Source organism: Fukomys damarensis, unplaced genomic scaffold (assembly GCF_012274545.1).
Source record: "Fukomys damarensis isolate Sample0158 unplaced genomic scaffold, DMR_v1.0_HiC HiC_scaffold_19, whole genome shotgun sequence".
Classification (NCBI taxonomy): domain Eukaryota; kingdom Metazoa; phylum Chordata; class Mammalia; order Rodentia; family Bathyergidae; genus Fukomys; species Fukomys damarensis.
Window position 1 is genome coordinate 25,673,775 of NW_022900931.1, and position 13,344 is coordinate 25,687,118.

Here is a 13,344-nt window from a genome sequence, read left to right on the forward strand (position 1 = left end):
CTGGTCCAGCGCCGAGGTCTGCACGGTGGTGGAGCCCGCGAACATGGTCGGGCGCGGGTTCCCCTCCACTACGTGGGCGGCCGTCAGCACCCAGCGCTCGTCCAGCAGGGCGCCGCCCGCCCACTCGGAACGGAAGAACACTTGCCAGGGGAAATTCTCGATCTTCGCCGAGGATCCCCCGAATATCCGCTGTTTCATCTCAAAGGGCTCGCTGGGGACTCCGCACACTAGGAAGGCAGAAAGACCGGAGGAACGGGACAGTCGTCGCCTCGGGAGAGTACCCGGCCTTGCCGCGGTCCCCTCTGCAACGCCACCTGCAGACTCGCAGGAGGCCCTGGCTGAGCAGAGTCCAGAGCTCGCAGCTGGCCTGGCCTCCGGGGCACACCTCATGCCCGGGGCCCAACGGGCGTCGGAACCCTCGCCGGTCACCTTCACTGCGGGCGAGCTGTGCCTGGGTCCCTTGAGCCGCTCCCAGCCCCGACAGGAAGCGGAGAGAGGCGGATCCACTTTGATAGGGACCCTCCTCCCACAGGCTGGTCCGGGGAGGACTTCAGGCCGGGCCAGTGGCCCTAAGACTTTGCGCCCTGGTTTGAAGCCCAGCCCGCCACTCACTAACTCTGATCTCACATGCAGTCCATTCATGCTCAACACTACCTCCGGGGACTGTCATGAGGACACCAGTGACAAATGCAGCACCGGCCGCCAGGGCTGGTCATCACCAGCATCATTATTATTCAAGTTTTTCCCCAGAGCCACTCACTCTCAGCTCTGATCCGCCTCAGCTCTGAACCTCTCCCTTCCTTGTTAGATTTCCCTTGCCTTAGGATGGCTGCCACATGGAATAACAGCCTCCATGTTAAAACATGGCTTCTCCCAACAGAGGACAGGCTTCTCCTCCCACGGGTCTCTTCTCCCGCCAAAAGAGTAACCTGATACTCGCTACCTCCTAGCAGCTAGTGATGTCAGAGGCTCCTCCAATCTCTTAATAGGACCTCACTCAACTCCACCCCAGCTCGGGCTAACCCCACCCCCCACCCCACTCCTAAAAGAAGCTCCCTGTGCTGCCCTGTTGTTCTCTCTCCTTTGTTCAGAGACAGCCCGGTAGGCTTGTTGTAGTCCTGGTTTTTCAGCTCTTTTACCTAACATCCCTCTCCCCCCGCCACAGAGTCTCACGATCCCTCATTTCTTTTATTCCCGTGTATCTTGTTGCCATACAGACTTTTACTATAATAACTAGCTTTTTGAATGATGATTCTTCACTCTCAACTTTCAGGCCCCACTTTTGTGCCCTTGTGGATCTATGGCGCCAGACCTAACTGGCCCTGACTCCGCCACCAACTGTTGGCAGATGACTTTTCCACTCCCTTGCAGTCGGAGGGTGAGGGAACTCCCTGCAGCCTGGCTGAAGCCCAACAGCCTGCTGTCACCATGGCCTCACCGCACAGGACCCTGGAAGGCCATGTAAAGCCTTGCCCAGAGGGCTACAGCTACACCCAAAGGCGTCCCACACCCCGGCCTGTGGCTGTGGTCCCCACCCACACAGAAGCCCCGGTTACCTGGAATGCATTTCGGCAGCTGTGCACCCAGCACCTCATTCACCCAGGACCCATTAACAGAGCACTGGTACTCGGCTGGAAGAGGGAGGAGAGAGCACAGGTCACACCCAAAGGCCGACCTCCCTTCCACCCCCCAGGCACGGCCTCAGCATCTCCGGGGTTCTAACTAGGTGGTCAGAGTCGTCAGCTAGGAAAACATCATCGAATCTCCCCAGGGAACCCCTGGGCCTCTGTGCTGCCAAGGGAGGGAAAGGAGCAGTTTCCAGAGCAGAGGACCAGGGGGCAGGGGCTTGGGAGATTGGGAGAGCAGGGGAGGGGACAGAAGAGAAGTCACACCATGTCTCACCCAGTACCGAGGCCTCTACATGAAGGAAGCCAGGCCTGGGCTGGGCATGAAGCTCAGCGGCACAGCGCCTGCCTAGCATGTGTCAGTGTGTCAGGTTCAACCTCCCAGAACCGCAAGAAAAAATAGTAACGAAATGAAACAGAAAGAGGAAAGCCAGTCACCAAAACACGTCAACCTTCCAGCTAGAAACGCCTGCCCCGTGCATTCCACGTGGGTACCCGGTCCAAAGCTGGACAAGCACGTGCAGTTGGGCAGTGCAGGGGCTCCCGCTGCAGCCGAAAACCAAGATGACCTCTAAGATTCCTTACAGTGACCTTGAGAACCCCCCTTCCACATGGAAGCTATATCCTTCAGCTAAGCCAAGAGGATGACAGTCACCGCCCTGTCTCCCTCACTCCTGTGCAAACTCTCCAACCTGAAAGACCACCCTCTTCTCTCACAGACCCTCCCTCTGCCTCCCGCGAGGCTGGGGGAAGAAACCTACCGCTCCCTTCATGCTCCATGTAGTAATACGGCTCCTCACAAGCGTAGTGAACGACAGAACCAAATAAAGTATCTTCTGGGTCTTCAACTTTGCCATTTCGAATGGGCTCAGGAGCACCACAGTCCACAGCTAAAAGGGGAAGGGAGGAGACGGATGGTCTGACAGTCTCTTCCCCCAGGAAGAGCTATGGGGCATTTCCAGCCTAACTTCCTCCCTCCCCATATCCATAAGCACCGGGGTGAGTCTCCCCACACCAGCCTCTCCAAATGGTCAGCCAGCTCCCCAACCCACTGAGATCTGCCGGGAAAGCTTCAGAGAGGAGGAACCTGGCTCTCAGTGGCCACCGGAGGCTCCTTCAGAAGCCAAGAACACACCTACTTGGGGTCTTGTCTACCACTTCCACAGCCCTTTTCTTTAGAAGAAAGCTGCTTGCCAGGTGTGGTGGTGCACACCTGTAATCCCAGCACTCAGGAGGCTGAGGCAGGAGGATCTCTGTGAGTTCGAGACCAGCCTGGGCTACATAGTGACTTCCAGGTCAATCTCAACTACATAGTGAGACTCTGTCTCAAAAAAAACAAAAACAAAAACAAAAAGATAAAAATTAAAAAATAGAAGAAAGCTGCTACTCTAATGGACCTGAGACCAGACCAGGGCTGGAACTAAAAGATTATTCATGACTGGTTTTCCTTCACAAACCCAGCCACTCTCTCATGAGCCCAAGAAGAAAGCATGCATCTGAACTGGGACACAGGATCCTGGGGATGAAACCCAGGGCCTCACATATGCTAGGCAAGGGCTCCCCCAGTGAGCTGCCTCCCACTTTTCCTTTTAGTCAGAGTCTCACTAATCTGCCAGGGCTGGTGTCAGACTTGAGATCGTCCTGCTTCAGCCTTGAGAGTAGCTGCGGGTATGTAACCACAGCCCCACATTTGAATTTTGCTGTGCAGATTTTGCAGTTGCCACTGAGAGGGGAAAAAAGTTTCACGTTGACGGGACACGTACGTTGACATTTCACTTTGGAAATGCCACTCCACTTTCCGTCGCTTTGACAAGTGGAATAGAAAGACGTTGAGCTGGAACTTCCCTAGAGAATAAGAAACACCATCATTAATTAACAAAAAGAGAGCTATGAGAAATCAAAACCAGAAGCGGACTTGATCTCTGGCCTTGGGCCAATGGGGAGTCCACACACACACACACACACACACACACACACACACACACACACACACACACACAAGCTTACGAACATCGTGGTCAGCTGCCCTTCCCCAGGAGGACACAGAGCACAGGGCGGGCATCAAGCTAGCCACGGAGTGCCACGACTCACAGGGCTGGAGATGAGCCATTCGGCCTGTGGCTAGGGGAGTCGCGCCTTGGTCCACGGGACGCCAGGCAAACGATGGGCATTGCGCTGCCCCTGACCCAGGGCAGAGGCCTGCGGGGAAGCTGAGCGTGCTTTACCTCTACAATTTCGAATCCTTCCACACAGATAATCTTCACCACATCTTTAAACACGTATTTTGCCTTTTCAGGCTCCCAAACAGAATTGGCAGAGGCTTCTTTAGGGCAGGGGATTGCTTGGAAAACACAGAAGGTGGAAAGAAAAAAATTTTTTACCAGATAGTTGGAGACTATTCCTTTGGCGGGGGGGCTTGTGTGATTTTTTTTTTTTTTCCCCAGAGACTATTCTTTCTACATCATTTTCACATTTTCTTTCATCCTGCTGTCCTAAATTCCAGGGCCTCACTCCAACATAACAGTTTACCAGCCCACTACCCTACGTCCTCCGCACGGCCCCGGTGCAGTCTTACTAGGCAGTGAGGCATTTCTAGCAACACTGACAAGGGTCGAGCTTCCAGAGGAACTGAAGTGTCTCAGGACCCTACCAAAAAGCATCTGTTTTGATTCTACACCGTCCAGGGACTTTGGTATCCACCAACCCAAGAGGACTTCTAGGCTACTCACGATCTCCATGGTAACGAAGCTTCCAGCCTTTCTTTTGCCCTGATAGGTCAGTTTGAAAGACAACATCAACAGTATTACTCTTGGTTTCTATAGTTAGTGGCCCAGGGAATCCATTTCCACAATAAGGACCAAACTGTTGATCTCTTGTGACAAACTGAAAGGAAACAAAATGATGAAATCAGAAGAGAGAAATAATAAAAGGAAAGGGTCAAGTGGGAGCAGGGAGATAAAAGTAAAGAAGATTATAAACAGAATAGCAAATAGGAAGGAAAAAAGAAAATAAGGGACAGGAAGAAAGATAATTTTGTCTTCAAGAAGAAATCTCTTCTTGACTCATGGTGGCACACACCTGCAATCCTAGCACTCTGGGAGGCTGAGGCAGGAAGATTGAAAATTTGAGCCCAACCTGGGCAACTTAGCAAGATTCTGCCTCAAAATAAAAAACAGAGGGCCAGGATTTAGAGCAGTGGTTCCGGCGCCTGCCTCACAAGCACAAGGGCCCGAGTTCAATCCCCAGTATCAAAAAAATACAAAATAAATAAATAATAGAAAACAGCTGGGGATGTAGCACAATCCCCAGTACCACAAGAAAACAAAAGAAGGAAAAGAAGGGAGAAAGAGCAAGGGAGAAGGGGGGAGGGAAAGAAATAATCATCTCCTATGTGAGCCAGGGTGATGGCAAGGGTAGAGCATCACCACGCACGTCTAAGCTGTCGGGGCAGTTCCCTTCCGAGTCGGCCGGTTCCACATCGAAGTCCTCTCTTTTCATGGTCACCACCACTTGGAAGCCCTCTTCCAGCCGAATCTGGTATTCACACCTTGAGTTCTCCGGGTATGGACTGGGATAATTGGGACTTGCAATCTCCCCAATCAGTGCCGTGAATACATCCCCACTGCAATTGACTGGGGGACAAAAAGAGCGGAGAGTCAGACGGCCAAGCAAGAGACTCCGGCCTTAGTCTACAGTCCCTTCTGTCCTAAACTGATAGCCCCTCATCAGATACACCTAGAGCTATTTCTGGCTGTAGTTCCGGGAACAATTATATCCCCAGTACCTATCAGTAGAGACGTCCATGCCTGTTCGCCTTCCATCACTTGGCTTATGTTGAAGCCTCCCACAGTTAAGACAGCCTCAGGCAGCCTCTTCGTGGACATCTAGTTCTCTGCTCCAATGAACTAACTTTATCCTGTACCATTGTGTTACGGTTTAGATCTTAAATGTCTCCTAAAGTCCCATACACTAAAGGCTCAGCCTGTGATGTTACTGGGAAGCAGATTAACCCCACCACACACTCCCACCATGATGTTATGCCTTGCTACAGGCCCAAAGACATTAGACAAGATAACCATGGACTGAAATCCCTGAAGTCGTGAGCCAAAAATATCTCCCTTTTCTCCATCTCAAGCATTTCATCCCCACAGTGGAAGGCTAACTAACAGAACTCATCCGCTTCCCCTCCTGTGCTTCTCTCAGTTTATGGGCAGCTGAGCATGGATGTCAAATGAAGGGTGAACCTAATCAAAACTGGAAGAGAGGCAAAGCCCTCTGGGAGGGCTCAGTCCCTCATGGTGCATCCTCTCAGTGCTCACCTCCACAGTTCCTCATATCATCATGGAGAAAGTATTCTGGGGGACAGGAGCAGAAGTAACCACCAATGAAGTTGTTGCAGAAGTGGCTACAAGGGACATCTGCAAAATCTGTGCACTCGTTTACATCTACAAAGAGAAGGGAAAGACAGGTCAAGGACAAAGGCCCGGGAGGAGGTATGAGGTTAAACCCAAACCTACAAGGGTAAGAAAAAGTAAGACAGATTTGAGCTTACAGGCCTTCGGAAAACCACATTTCGGAATGGCACTATTCTGTGTCACTTTCCTGAGCTGTGGCTCCAGGGCTGGGCCAAACCGCTCCCTTCGCCCACGGAGTTTCTGCATCAAAGATAAACGTCTTCCGCAGGGAGGATTAATGGTCACGTTCACCATTTCATAAGATGCTGCTCCTCCCCTCAAATCTGAACACTGGTTTATAGGAGGTTCTAACTCCATCTCAACTTGCAGGTAGGTGTAGAAACACCCGTAATTTGAAGGTTTGATGCCACCCACTGGGTGGGATTGAAAACCATACATTCCGTGTGCACGTTTGGCTCTCTTGGTTCTCACTTTCCTGTCTTTATACAAGGACGCCTAGCTGGAAACACTGCAGTGACAACCTTGCTTTAGTCGAGTTGCTAACACCACGTCCCATTCACACTGGTTCTCCACAAGGTACTGTTTTTTATCTATCATTATCATCATCATCGCCACTGAGGTATGATCATATGACTGCATTTTGCAAAGGCAACAAAGGAACTGGGAAAAGTCAATATTTTCGTTTTTTGTTTTGTTCTTTTGAAACAGAGTTTCACTATGTAGCCCAGGCTGGCCTCGAACTCAGCACTCATCCTGCCTCAGCCTCGCAAGAGCCGGGATCACAGGTGTGCACCACCACGTCTGGCTAATATTTGAAAGTTATGCAAAGAATCTTCACTCGATGCATTATGAAAGATTTTTTTCTGCTTCTAATCTTGCAGATCTTACCAATGGCGACATAATAGGCAGCAAATCCAGTGTAACGCTCTTCGTTGGAGAAATCCGAGGTAAAGATCACCTGGAGTTTGTTGTACGGGATGTAGAACTCTTCTATGATCGGGGAGCTGGGGTTCTTGCTGGTCCTCTTCCCACAGAGTTTCCCTTCTTCAATGCCCCCACCTCCCGACAGGATCTAAGGGAAGAGTCATAGAGATGCTCATAAAGCCTAAGGTTTTGGGACAGAGAGAGGAGGCCCTCTACTCCCACTGGCCTGGGGCACCCGCTCCCACACCCCACCCCAGCCACCCTAGCCCTCCAGGAAGGTGACAGACCTGCACTGAGTCATACAAGCAGTTCTCCGACAGTTCTATGTCCAGGTGCGTGAAATACAGGTGCACCCCAAAGCCTTCCGGAACCTCGATGTCCCAAGTTTGCTTTACCTCGTTAGGGTACGCCTGCGGGTAGTTAGGGGACAGGATCTCCCCATGCAAGGCGGGCTCTGCATGAGCCCAGGCCCAGAGAGAAAACAGCACCATGCACCTGGGGGGGAAGCACAACGAGGGAGGTAACCCAGGGAGCAAAGGGGTAGCCAATTGGTCGTGGGAGAGAACCTTAAGGCAGAATAAAGAAAAGGCCGAGGTCAACAAAAGCCCAGGCTTCCAGTCTGAGTCCGCTTCTCAGAAGCTTGGGCAGTGGGAACAGGGGGCATCTCCCGAGACCCCAGTCAGTCACTCACCACATTGCTGGCCATCTGCCCATGTCTCCAGTCCCACCTCTCTGCTCCTCTGGACTTTGGACCTGCAATGATGGACGGCACCTGCTTTGGTGGTGAGCGGTCACTGGCGTTTCAGTGTCACCTTCCCAGGAAAGACTCAGTTTAACAGAGCGGGACTGCAGGGGTCCCCACGTGACACCTGGCCTCTCACGGCCTCCCTGGTCCAGCTTCGACTAATTTTCTAGACCAGAACTAAATCTTATCCTTCTCCCATTGCTTCTCTGGCCTTTCTCCCAATTTTTTGGAGTAAGTCGCTTCTCCCAGTTTTCTTTTCTTCTGTTCTCCTCCCTGACCCTGGGCCCGTCAGTCTCTCTCCTCCCCTTGCAGAACAATAACATCCCCATTTCCACCAGCTGTCGGGAGTCTTCGCCCACCCTTCTGGGACGGTCCCTGCCTTCCCAGGGGTCTCCCGGTATGGCACTGAGCACTCCAGGCTCTGAGCTTCTGCTGACATCAGACCACTGATGGGGAGCGGGGCTTCTTTCTATGGGGCAGGGCAGGGCCTTGGGAGAGCTGGTCTGTGGGGGCAATGCCGCCCCCTTGAGGCAGGATGGGGAAAGAAGTTTCCTACACAAATCTCCCAGGGTCGGTTGGTTGGTTTCTTTTATTATAAAGATGAGATATTTCCCTACAGTTCCTAGAGAAGTCTTGCCAAAATTGCGTTCAACTCTGAAAATCGTACATGGAGTGTGGGTAGGGTGGGTGGAGTCAGCCCACCCAGAATAGGTTGTCACCTTTTCCAGTTCTACTCTTTCCAGCCCTGTCTTTTCCCAAACCTTTCTCCAAGATGTTCTCTGCCTTTCCTTTTTCCTCCACCGAAGATCTGCGGCTCAGTTTTGAGGCTTTTACCTTCAGAGGACGATGGGAGCCAGTGCGTCAGTCAGCCAGCTCCTGCCAGCGGTCATGCTAAGTGACCTGTGGGTCCAAGAGGATGCAGATCAGCCTCAATCTTCTGCAGGAACCTCCGGCCACTCTCCAGGCCTGGTTCTGAGCATGAGATTCCCTACCCCACACTGCGGGTCTGAAATTCCCCGATCAAAACAAGGTGGGGGCTGGGAGACCACGCTCCCGGGGAGGGTGGTCCAGCCCTGATCTTGGAGCTCCCTCTGCTTTGGAAGCCAGAACTGCATCTTTCTTCCAGGTCTGCGATCCCGCTTTCCAGGACTCTAGCGGAAGAGGAGAAATGGGGGAGTTTCACAGATTACCCAATCCTCCTTTTCTGCCAAAGGGTGTGTTGCAGAGTTTTGGGGAAGTCAGGTGATTTGTGGGAAAAGGAGGAGACTGATCCTAAATAGAAAAAGCTAAACTCAGAAAGGCCAACCCTCTGGCTGTACACGAGTCACAAATCCAGGCAGAGGGCAAGTACTCTCTATATTTGTCCCAAATCCAGCTCATCCCGGCCTTTAAGGCAAATTTAAGTGAGACAAGGACTTGTAGGCAGACCTCAGGTGGTGCCCTAAAATCCTCCTACAGCTCCCCAGGTCTCGATTCCATGCACCAACCCAGATGCCACCTGAAGTTCCTCAGTCACAACCCTCAGGCCCCATGTGCTTGGAGATACAGAATTTTACAAAGGTAACAAGGTGCATGGACCCAAAACTGGGTAACAACTTTTCCTCCTCCCTCAGGCCCTGGAAAGAGACTTCATTATCAAACATTAATATTGCTGCAACTGTTCTGCAGAGTGAGTGGCCTAACTGAAGGCTGTAAATTAATTCACATCAATTCAGGTTTTTCTGTCAAATTCACTTTGGCACCAAACTTGGAGTAAAAGGGGGGAAAAAAACAACTTGGTCTTCAGAGACTTTGGGGGAGTTTGAAATTATAGAAAAGGAACTGTGGACCTGTATGATTCCTCCACAAAACCTTCCCGAGTGTCTCATTTCTCCTTTGTTCTTTGTCACTTTCTGCCCCATGGATGGGTGGACAGAGTGTGTGTGCATGTCTGGAAATCAAACCCCGGGTCTTAGGGCCAGGGATGTAGCTCAGTGGTTCCACCACCTGCCTCGCAAGCCCAAGGACCCAAGTTCAATCCCTGGTACCAAAAAATAATAATAATAATAACCCAGGATCTTATGAATGCTCAGTAAGCACTGTAACCCCTATCCTAGAGCCTGTATTCCAGTGAATCCAAATCAGTTGAAGATTCTCCATTATTTTATACCTCTTGGAATAAAAAGGCTGTTAATTAAACTATGAAGAGGCATCGCAACTTCAGGTGTGATAAGTCCTATCTCTGGTTAGCTCAGCACTAGGCCTGGATCTGGAAGACAAATTCAGGTCCCACCTCTGCTCTCGCCAGCGGGGAGACTGCAGGCTCATCGCCCTCCCGAATTACTCCAATACAAAACAGGCACAGCTGGGGATGTGGCTCAGAGGCAGAAGACACACTTACTCTGTACAAGGCCCTGGGTTCACTGTCCAGCACCACAAAACTAAAATGAAAAACTCAGTTCTGCCTGCCCTACGTGGCCATTGGGCTGCCCAGTGAAAAGTCAGAGTGAACAGATTCAGGCTCTGGTGCCGGCCAATGCACAGCTGGAAGGTGAGCCCGGGACGTCTCTGAAACCCAGGCTCGGTTGTGGGTCTGACTCGTATTCTGCATCTAACACTGTGGCACACGGAGCAGATGCGCCATCTACTGTTCCCAGCATGTGAGCATTTCCCACACTGGGGGGTCCCCCTGCTGTAAGAGTCCGGGAGCAGAAACAGCCTCCCTGCAGCCCCCTGCAGCATGCTCCGGTCATCCGAGGCAGAGACCACGGAGACCACAGAGGGGACAGTGATGGCTGCAGCAGGATAGAAGAGAAGGCAGAGGTGTGGACCAAAGCACCATATTGCAAACTGGAGTGTTGGCGGACAGCATGGGCTGCAGCAACGAAGGCGCCCCCTTCTGTCCAGGGTCCCTTCGCGAAGTTCCCACTGGCATTTCTATGAGCAACGCACAACTCCTGCGATGAATTTCTCTTCTGCTAAAATCAACCACTTGGTTTCTGTAGCTCATGAGTAAAAACACTGAAGACGCAGTCTGCTCATTGAGTACCTCAAAAATGATTGTATGCATGATGACCAATGGGCATTTAAACCATTCACCAGCTGCTTTGGGCGGTGTGACCATGACAGGTATTTTGCCTCTCGGAGCTCCAGCTTCATCATGTGTAAAACGAGATAATATCACCTATTCAGACCCAGTTATCATTGGCAGGGCCAGCTGAGGCCAAAATTCAAAGAAATAGTGTGTGCTAAGCCTTCCGCATACACCTCCTCCCTCTTTCTGTGTCCTGGCTGTCGGGGAGTGAACAGCTTTTCTCCATCATACAGTTTCTGCCTTTGAGCAGCCAATGATGGACTAAGCCAGATAAAACTGTGGGACGAAACAAATCTCTCCTCCTTTAACTTGTGGGTGTTGGGTACTTTGTTCCAGTGACACATAAGTGATGAGTAACACACCTCTCTACTCTTTTTCTCCCAGTTGTGCTCATTGGCTTTTCACTCACAAAAGTGTGAGCCCTCTGCATTCTTTTACAATCTGAATTCCAGTTTTTGTGATAATGCTGACATACAAAATTAAAACCTTGCAGATATATGTAAACATGAGTAAGTGTTACTCAGTGTTATTCAGCATCTCTCCTCCCCTTCCAAGCTCTAGAGACATCAAGAAACAGTGCAGAAACATCAGATGTTGGTCAAAATACTGTCTTAGCTGGGTGGGTGGTGCAAACCTATATTCCCAGCCCTCAGGAGGCTGAGGCAGAAAGATCCCTAAGAATTTGAAGCCAGTCTAGTCTACATAGTGAATCTAAGGCCAGCCTGAGCTGCATACTCAGTGGCGTCTGATGGCTCGCGTGATAGTAGTGTGGCTCGTACTCTGCGTTGTGGCCGCAGCAACTTCAGTTCAAACTACACATTGAGGCCCTGTCTCAAAATAAAATCAGCAGAAGGGGAGAGGACGTAAATGAGATTGAAATGATCAAGCTATGTTAAATGCATGTACCAATTTCCCAAAACAAACTTCACCAATATGTGTTACTAGCATGCACTAATTTAAATATATATATATATGTAAAGGGGATGGGAAAGAAGGGTTGAAGGGAGGGGAGAGGAGTAAAGGGAATAAACAAATTAAGATATATTACGTACAGTGGCGCAGTGTCTGCCTGGCAAGCGCAAGGCCCTGAATTCGATGGCTGGTACCAAAAAAAAAAAAAAGATGTATTATGCAGAGGTACAAACTCCCTATGATGAATGTGGTCGATATGTAGGACAAATATATACTAATAAAAAATGTACTATAAAGTTAATTTATCCATATGGTCTTTAATAGCAATAAAAGCCAAGATGGAGGACGTAACTTAGGGTAGAATCCATAAGGATGCTGACTGAATTCAACAAAGTGCCCTCCTAGACACAGGCAGCACCCGGCCCGGAAAGGCTTCCTCAGACAGAACCTGCACTCCCTGAAGTCGTCTCGCTGTGGAGAGGAAGGAGGCAGAGCTGGGGGACACAGCCGGGGCGTTCTTCCCATCACCACACTTAGACAGTCACCGCCCCAGAGCAAGCGCGGAATGGGCTGCAGTAACCAGAGGAGCCACCGGAGGGCGCGCTCTCCCTCAGGACCTGGCCCAGGAGGCGGGAAACACTCTCTCCCTGGAATTCCCAAGGCTTCCCTGAACCTACTGAGCTTGATCATTAAGCGTTTGGTCAAGCAGGGAGGTGACCGTACCTGAAGAAGAGTGCCCGGAACACAGCCAGCGTATTCCTGCCCGCTCACCCTCACCTACACCGGTTCCTGTCGTGTCCACCAATGCTGTTGTCTCCAGAAGTCTAAAATGATTCTGAACAATACAGTAACATTAAGTATATTCTCCAGCTAAAGACATGCACTTCCGTTTCCATTGATCTCCTCGAATCCCACCCAGCCCTGCTGCTTAAAACGACTATCAGAAATCGGCACTAACTGTACGTTTGCTGAGACACCAATAACAGAGTGGTTTCAGGTTTGAACAACAAAGCCCTCCCGTTAGCAAGTTCCCAAACTAAAGTTCAAATTCCATCGCAAACTGAAACTAAGACATTAAAGGCAAAAGAAATAAAAGTCCAAAGTTCTTCAAGTCATAAAACCAGTAACCCTGAATGTATTCAGTTTAACCCAGAAAGTGTTCAGGCCCTGGACAGAGGCCTGCTTGCACCAGAAATTGTGGCCCTGGCTGGAATAAGTTAGCTCCTTCAAGACCTCAGGGACTGCATTAGTAATAAGGCAAGCCTCACATGAGCCTCAGTTTTTAAAAGTCCTAGGTGAATGTAACTGTACTGTATACCTAAAATGTACCAATAAACTCAATAAGGAAAAATAAATAAATAAAAAGAAAAAAATAAAATAAAAGTCCTAGGGCTAGTCAGGGTGTAGTGGTGCACTCCTGTGATTCCAGCGCGGGAGGCTGAGGCAGGAGAATCACAGTGAATTCCAGGCCAGTCTGGGCTACATAGTAAATTCAAGGACAGACTGAACTACAGAATGAGACTTTGTCTCAAAAAAAACAAAGAAATAAATAAAAGTCCAATGGCTGAAGAGGTGGCTCCGGGTTTAAGCCCAGGAATTTAGAACCAACCTAGGCAACATGGCAAGACACCATCTCAAAAAAAAAAAAAA

The 13,344-nt window shown here is 50.3% G+C and overlaps 1 protein-coding gene across 8 annotated transcripts in view; it reads right to left on the bottom strand.

Annotated features, from left to right (window-relative positions):
* Positions 1-13,344, bottom strand: part of C1s (complement C1s) — a 20,805-nt gene that overhangs the window by 1,065 nt on the left and 6,396 nt on the right. For 3 of the 8 annotated variants that reach the window (XM_010611693.3, XM_010611694.3, XM_010611691.2), the window contains exons 2-15: positions 12,418-12,529; positions 11,835-11,881; positions 8,544-8,609; positions 7,656-7,717; positions 7,252-7,459; positions 6,929-7,112; positions 5,945-6,070; positions 5,058-5,257; positions 4,355-4,508; positions 3,851-3,966; positions 3,389-3,470; positions 2,387-2,515; positions 1,557-1,631; positions 9-227 (exon numbers count right to left, since the gene is read on the bottom strand). In XM_010611693.3, coding sequence (XP_010609995.1) covers positions 9-227; positions 1,557-1,631; positions 2,387-2,515; positions 3,389-3,470; positions 3,851-3,966; positions 4,355-4,508; positions 5,058-5,257; positions 5,945-6,070; positions 6,929-7,112; positions 7,252-7,459; positions 7,656-7,678 — 1,516 coding nt within the window. In that variant the 5' untranslated portion in view covers positions 7,679-7,717; positions 8,544-8,609; positions 11,835-11,881; positions 12,418-12,529. Of the gene's footprint in view, positions 1-8; positions 228-1,556; positions 1,632-2,386; positions 2,516-3,388; positions 3,471-3,850; positions 3,967-4,354; positions 4,509-5,057; positions 5,258-5,944; positions 6,071-6,928; positions 7,113-7,251; positions 7,460-7,655; positions 7,718-8,068; positions 8,180-8,470; positions 8,500-8,543; positions 8,834-11,834; positions 11,882-12,417; positions 12,530-13,344 lie in introns of those variants that run through there. The other 5 variants (XM_010611695.3, XM_010611690.3, XM_010611697.3 and 2 more) reach the window with 5 other exon arrangements.